The sequence below is a fragment of the Quercus robur genome, chromosome 4 (assembly GCF_932294415.1).
Source record: "Quercus robur chromosome 4, dhQueRobu3.1, whole genome shotgun sequence".
Lineage (NCBI taxonomy): Eukaryota > Viridiplantae > Streptophyta > Magnoliopsida > Fagales > Fagaceae > Quercus > Quercus robur.
In genome coordinates, this window is record NC_065537.1 from 62,421,324 (window position 1) to 62,428,747 (window position 7,424).

The 7,424-nt window shown below is 34.8% G+C and overlaps 1 protein-coding gene across 1 annotated transcript; it reads left to right on the top strand.

The window, feature by feature from the left end:
• The first annotated feature begins 385 nt into the window (after positions 1 to 385).
• LOC126723260 (pentatricopeptide repeat-containing protein At1g02150) lies at positions 386 to 4,492 on the top strand. The gene is made up of 2 exons (XM_050426588.1): positions 386 to 865; positions 2,810 to 4,492. The coding sequence occupies exons 1-2, from the start codon at positions 488 to 490 to the stop codon at positions 4,067 to 4,069; spliced, it is 1,638 nt and encodes a 545-aa protein (XP_050282545.1). The 5' UTR covers positions 386 to 487; the 3' UTR covers positions 4,070 to 4,492.
• Positions 4,493 to 7,424: the final 2,932 nt, after the last annotated feature.

Genomic DNA, 7,424 nt, shown 5'->3' on the forward strand with positions numbered 1-7,424 from the left:
GAAAGATTTAGGATGTTTGGGCATCATTCAAAGTTGATTTCGACTGTTTGGGTATCATTCAAAGCTGATTTCGGCTGTTCCGACATGATTCAAGGCCGATTTTGGCTTGTTTTGGTCGTTTTGGTCAATTTCGGCCGTTGGCCAATACAATCTGATTTAGCCGTTGGCCAATTTCGTAAAAAAAAAAAAAAAAAAAAAAAAAAAAAAAACCTCAAACATGGCACCAACGTGCGGCCAGCCGTGTCGGTGGCCGCACCCAGCGTCGGACTCCGGTGTGGCACCCTCTGGTCAGTGCTTCCTAGCTTTTATATGAAGTGGAAATCAAGAACTAAGCCCTAGGGACCATGAGGTAATTTCAGAAACTTATCTACAAGGGCAAGACCAAAAAAAAAAAAAAAAAAAAAACCCCTCTGAGAAGTGAGAATTGCAGAGCAAAACCACACTCATTCGCAGACACAAACACTCTCTAAAAGCCTCTACCAGAAAAATGCTTCTCCAACCCTCTCTTCACCACCACAACGCTTCTCTCACATCCTCATCCCTCTTCTACTCCTTGCCTCTACCATGCAGAAGCATAGTTCCCAATCTAACACTCCCAAAGACTGTAAATTACAGAGGAGTCCCAATCACAGTCACTTGCTCTATCTCACAAATCCACAGCTATGGCACCATGGACTATGAGCGTAGACCCATTGTGAAATGGAATGCTATATACAAGAGAATATCTATGATGGAAAACCCTGAGTTGGGTTCTGGGAGTGTGTTGGACCAGTGGGAGAAACAGGGTAGGAGGCTCTCAAAATGGGAGCTTTTTAGGGTGGTCAAGGAGCTCAGGAAGTACAAGAGGTTCAAGCCAGCTCTTGAGGTAAAAGAAAACGTAGTTTTGGGTACCTTTTTGATGTTTTAGGTCTTTTTTGGTTAATGGGTATGTGCTATTTTTGGCAGAAATATCAAGCTCTTTTTGGTTCTTTGGCTTAACTGGTATGTGTTACATGTGTTAGAAATTGGTTAAATTGACTGGTTAGGTTAACGGGGTTGTGATATTGTGTATCATTTTTGTTCTGTATGTTGCTGTGAACTCTCTGTTGAGCAAGATGCTGAATTTTGGTTTTGTAGTGGTGTTGCTGTTTTCAGCATGTTTTGCTTAAAAGGGTATTTGTTTATATTTATTTTGGTGGGAATTCTGTCCTGGTTTGATGGGATGGGGAGTTTGTATACCATTGCTGTTTGTGTTTCTTGGTATGGTCTTACTCTTTAGATGTTAAAGAAGTCTGAGTAGCTGAAGGAAGGCAATTTGACAGGGTGATAAAGGTTATAGTGTTAAACCCTGAATTCCGAGTGCAAGTTACGGCGAATAGTTGAAAACAGAAACCTTTTGACGAAGATAATTGTATAACGATATAGTAACAGTAATTGTAGGTTAGAAGGGCCGGGGAGGAATCTGGGGATGAAAGTGGTATCTGTATCTCAAATAAAATTATGGTACAATGAAACATGTATTGAAACCTTGTAGTGTAGCTTACTGGCTGTAAGGAAATTGAAGAAGAGTTAGAAGTTTGACATCAAATTTGAATACCAAAAATGGGCTTGGTTTGCAGTAGCATCTTCACTTGTTGTGATAAAAGTTGCAAATGTGATTAGTTTAAAGCCACGGATGATCATAGATAATATGAGTAGAATGATGGAATGAACTATGAGAAGGGGAAAAGGGCTTAAAGATTAAGTTTTTGACACTGCAATTACTATAATTCTAAAGTTAAGGGATCCTTGAGAATCCACATATTTTTTATCTGAATCATTATCTTGTGCTCTTCTAAATAATCCACTTTAAGACTGTTAATTCTCTTTCCATTATTATTTTAAGGCATAATGGCCTTTAAATGTGTAGCAAGTGTAATGATATCATGGATTTAAAAAATAAATAAAAAATTTAATGAGGATAGCATGGCATTCATTAATTGTATACTAGTATGATTCCACCAATATCAGTACAACTTGGTTAAGCATATCAGAATGCAGGGCTGCAACTCAAAAAAAAGACATTCTACAATTATTATAAATTTGTCTGGTAAAGCCACACAAACATCATCCTTCTTTGGATTCATTGTTATAATATAGTGTTGAGTTTTTCGGTTTTATGATAAATAGTGTTGGTTGTGAGGTCAAATAGCAACCTTATGCACTTACTGTCTAAGATCATATTCATGTAGTTGAAAAAAAAAAATCCATGGAAGGTTTTGGATGCCTTTATCTGGTTTTCCTATATCTTAAAGAATGAAGAGCATATTCTGTGCTGGATTCCGCTGTTTGTAAGCTCCTCTTTGTGAAATGAGGGCAAAATATTTCTGACATGACTTAAAGCTAGGGTTACAATACATGAGTGATTCCTGATTGAAAAAATTCATTCTGTGCACCTACATGCTAAAATTTTCATTTATTGTGCTTGGGTTTTTTCTGTTCACAAGATCCTCTTTATTAAATGAGGGCATAAATTTCTTGGACAGATGGTAAGCATATCGTGAATATGGGGTTATAATGAATGGTAGATGCTGAAGTTATCATGAACAAAATAGTCCATTCTGTGTAATTAAACATGACCTTTTGTAATAATCTGTTAATTGGAAGCTCAAGGGTATTTCCATTCTAATTAGCATTTTGGCACTATAGATTTCATCATAAACTGATTATTGGGTTATAGCTCTATAATTCTTTCATTGATTAACCATTTCTTACTTTTTATATTTATTCATTTGGATGAAAAGCCTTGGCTTGCATTATTATTAGGTTTGAAATTTTATGCATTTTACAGGTTTATGATTGGATGAACAACAGAGGAGAGAGGTTTAGAGTAGCAGCTAGTGATGCTGCAATTCAATTAGATCTAATTGGCAAGGTTCATGGAATTTCTAGAGCTGAAGATTACTTCCTGGAGCTACCAGATAGGTTGAAAGACAGGAGGATCTATGGGGCTCTTCTTAATGCTTATGTGAGAGCCAAAATGAGAGGAAAGGCAGAATCTTTACTTGAAAAAATGAGAAGTAAAGGTTATGCCATGCACTCACTTCCTTTCAATGTGATGATGACTCTCTATATGAATCTCAAGGAGTTTGATAAAGTTGACTTGATGATCTCAGAAATGACTGAGAAAAATATAAAACTAGATATATATTCCTATAATATCTGGTTATCATCTCGTGGATTACAAGGATCTGCAGAAAAGATGGAACAAGTATTTGAACAGATGAAACAGGACAGGACCATTAATCCCAATTGGACTACATTCAGCACAATGGCTACAATGTACGCTAAGATGGGGCAGATTGAAAAGGCTGAAGATTGCTTAAAGAATGTTGAGAGTAGGATCACAGGCCGGGATCGGATACCTTATCATTATCTAATAAGTCTTTATGGAAATGTTGGTAACAAAGAAGAGGCTTATCGGGTGTGGAAAATTTACAAAACCATTTTTCCTGGTATTCCAAATTTGGCTTATCATGCTATCATCTCTTCTCTTGTTAGGCTAGGTGATATTGAAGGGGCAGAAAAAATTTATGAGGAATGGTTGCAAGTAAAATCATCTTTTGACCCTAGGATAACAAATCTTCTCATGGGTTGGTATGTTAAAGAGGGAAATTTGGATAAAGCTGAGAGTTTTTTCAACCATATGGTTGAAGTTGGAGGAAAACCAAATTCAAGTTCATGGGAAACTCTTGCTGAGGGGCATATTGGAGAAAAGAGGATTTCTGAGGCTTTATCCTGCTGGAAAGAAGCTTTTATGGCCGAGGGATCATGGAGTTGGAGGCCAAAGCCCGTTAATGTGTCTGCCTTCTTTAAGCTGTGTGAGGAAAACAATGACATGGAGAGCAAGGAAGTTTTCGTTGGACTGTTGAGGCAATCAAGATCTCTTGAAAATAAAGCATATGCATCACTCATCGGCTTGTCTGATGGAGACGTCAGTGGAAATGAACTTTCAGTGGGGAAAGATAAAACTGATGATAACACTGACAATGATGAGGATGAGAACAATGGGCCTGAAGTGCTTCTTAACCAACTACAGGGTAGCCTGTGATACTTCTGTTGTATACATTGGACATTCAGTTGTTAGACTTAAAGGTGCGAGTTCTTGCTGAAGTGGGTCTCTTGCAATTTTCAAAGAGCTCTTATAAAAAAGGCAGTCTAGTATTACAAAGTTCTGCTAATAGTGCCAGGATAGGGATTTTGGAATTTCTCTGTGGAGCTGTAATATCCATATAGGTGTTAATACATGGAGCTTTACTCAGCAGATGAATATCTCAGATGTTTATATCCAAAATCTCATCTCTGTTCGTCGGCTGTGGGAGTCCTTTTTCTAATTCAGTTTATCTTTTGGACCATACAAGTCTCAAATTTTATGACTTTTTTACAGTATGCAGAAGCAATGTGAGTCTTGTTACCAATTGTAGCTTTAACTTCAAAATTCGATCTAATGTATTGTGATTCTCTGTTTTACAAAGGTGGTTCATTGTTTTAATTTCCGAAATGCTTTCGCTGTGTATGATAGCATTTATTCTGTAATCTTTCTGAAGCTGTATTAACACGAGGTCATCTAACCTCTGTGAGGTTTCTTTTTACACAGTTGGATATTAGGTGCAGGGAAATTCTTACCAACCATTAATATGGTTTTATCTGAACTAAAGGAGGTTTACTTTGTGACTTCATTTACATGCTAGCCTAGTTTTGGTTCCCAATGAATTTTTCTTTCTTGTCCAAGAAAAAAAAAACTATAAAGAAAGAGTACACTGCTAATTCTCTTTTTATAAAAGGACTTACTTCAAATGTGTGTAGCACTGTGGCCAACTTTTGATTAGTTGTTAAAGCCTTTTATTTTTCATAAATGAACTCTCTTTGGACGTGTTTTTTGTATGAAGGTGTGCGAGATTACGAAAAAAGAATTCAGGGAGCTCCAGGAATCCAAGTGGTCAAGGAGGTAGGATTAATCATATATGTTTCACCCTTCTTCTCTGAAAGGCTTATTGAGCAAGGATGTCAATACCGTACCGGAGGCCGTACCGGTTTGGCCACCGGTACGATATATTTCGGATACCGGTCAATACCGGTGTACCGTTTCGGGTTTACCGCTATTTTTTATATTTATAAATATATATATATATATATATATAAATGTATGTATGTGTTTGTGTATATATATATATTATAATAAATATAAAAGTTTACCATAAAACATTTCCTCAATTTAGAACTAGTTATTCATGGTTTTAGACTTTAGTATCAATTAAAAGGGAAAAAAAATAAAATAGAAAGTTTAAAAGTTACCATTGCATACTAAGAAAACAAATAATACTAATAAGTTAATACAAATAAGTTACCATTTTGTCATAACAAAAATTCAAAAATTACAAAACTTTAAAAAAAAAAAAAAAAAAAAAAAAAACTTTTTTCTGTACCGGCCGGTACGCCCGAAATTGGCCGGTACGGCCGGTACGAGGCCGGTACAGCCGGTATTTTTTCCGGTACGAAACAGGGGGGTCGAGTGTACCGGATTGCTGGCCGGTACGGTATATTCCGGCCGGTACGGCCGGTACGGTACGGTATTGACATCCATGTTATTGAGGCGTCCGAAAGGCCAAGACAATGAGAGCTCTGTGGGCTCTAAATTGTGACTGTTGATCTGGTTTTATGGGGACAGTTCACACAATTTTTGAAAATGGTTAATATGGCACGTCATTTCTTGTTGTTTAGGTCAATCTTCTTCTTCCTTATTTTTATTGTGTGTGGGGTCATCTGGAATATGACTTTCCTTTTCTTTTTTCTGTTTTCTTTTTTATGAGAAGTTTGTAACTTTTATCCTTTTATTTAGTAGAAGATAAAAACAATATATCTTAAGTCACAACCAACTCAATCCTCTAACTAAGATACAAAGTTATGAATGCCTTTGGGATGCAGATCAAGCTAGAATATGCACTAGCTTCTTTGCTTGTCTTCTCAATTTAAGGTGGAATGGACTGCGCTAAGCAACATGACGTTTTAGTTTCAATAGAGCACCAATAATAATTAGATATGTTTATGTTGCAGTAAATTTCTACTACAAGAATTAAATCATCTATATATCAGTGAGCATGAAATGTAGTCATTCTTTACTCATCGGTTAATCTTTTAAAGTATATCTTTTTATTTTATGCTGCAATAAATTTCTACTGCAAGAATAAAATCATCTATATATTAGTGAGCATGAAATGTAGTTATTCTTAACTCATTAGTTAATCTTTTAAACTATATTTTTTATTTGATAGTTTGATAATTACAACAAAGGAGGGGAATTTGATTCATTTGAACCTTGGATGCACCAAGAGGTGCAAACCGGTTGGGCTACACTACCCTCTAGGAATCTTTTAAAGTATATTAGTTAGTATTAAAATAAATAATTGACACTCATTAAGCACTCTCTTAAACTCAAAGGGAATAAATGGGTTCCAAATTAACTCATTAGATATAGGAGATCTGGTTTTGAACCCCCCCTATATCAAAAATCAATTAATGTCTTAGTTTGATGATAAAAAACAATTATCATGGAGTAGACGTTATAGGTTAAAATTTTATCTTATCTATTAAAAAAAGAAATCAAAGGGATTGATTAAAGATTTCTCTTCTTCTTAGACATATTAGTAAATTATCAGAGTAGTTTTACCAATTCTAGCGACAAATCCTCCTAGTGCTGCTTTGTTCAAGGGTGGAGCTACACTTAGCTATGGGGGCCATGGCCCCCAAATTTTTTTAAAAAACTTTATAAGGTATATATATATATATATATTATAATTTTTTTAGATACTAGACCTTAAAATTGATAGTTGGCCCCTCCAAAAAATAAGAGTTGGCCTTTGCAAAAAAGTATTGAATAACTAATTAAATATTGGGTTCTAAAAAATAATTGTTAAGAACAACAATCTATCCACATTGTAACAAAAAAAAAAAAAAAAAAAAAAAAAAAAAAAAACATCTTTTTAGTTTTTTCCTCTCTTAATTGGTAAGTTTTGGTTGTTCAGTTCAAATAGTAAGTTTTTGATAAAATAAATTTCCTAGTAGAGTTATTTTATTTTATTTTATTTTATTTGGGACTATGTCTTTCACTGTTGTTAATTTTTGAATTGTTTGTCAATACTTGATTTAGTCACAAAAAAAAAAAAAAAAAAAAAAACTATGGTGGGGATATAAAAGTGACAATACTTAAATAGAAATTTTCTCTTTGACATAAATATATAATTTTTATTTCCTTTTCAATGTGGGACCAAGTGTTTTGTTGTTATTGCTATTGTTGTTAAGTTTCCAATTGTTAGTCAATGCTTGATTTAGACTAAAAATGTTGAATGAAAAAAATAGATGATATTTAATGTTGGGGTCTGATAACACTCCAAAAATAAAAGATTTAA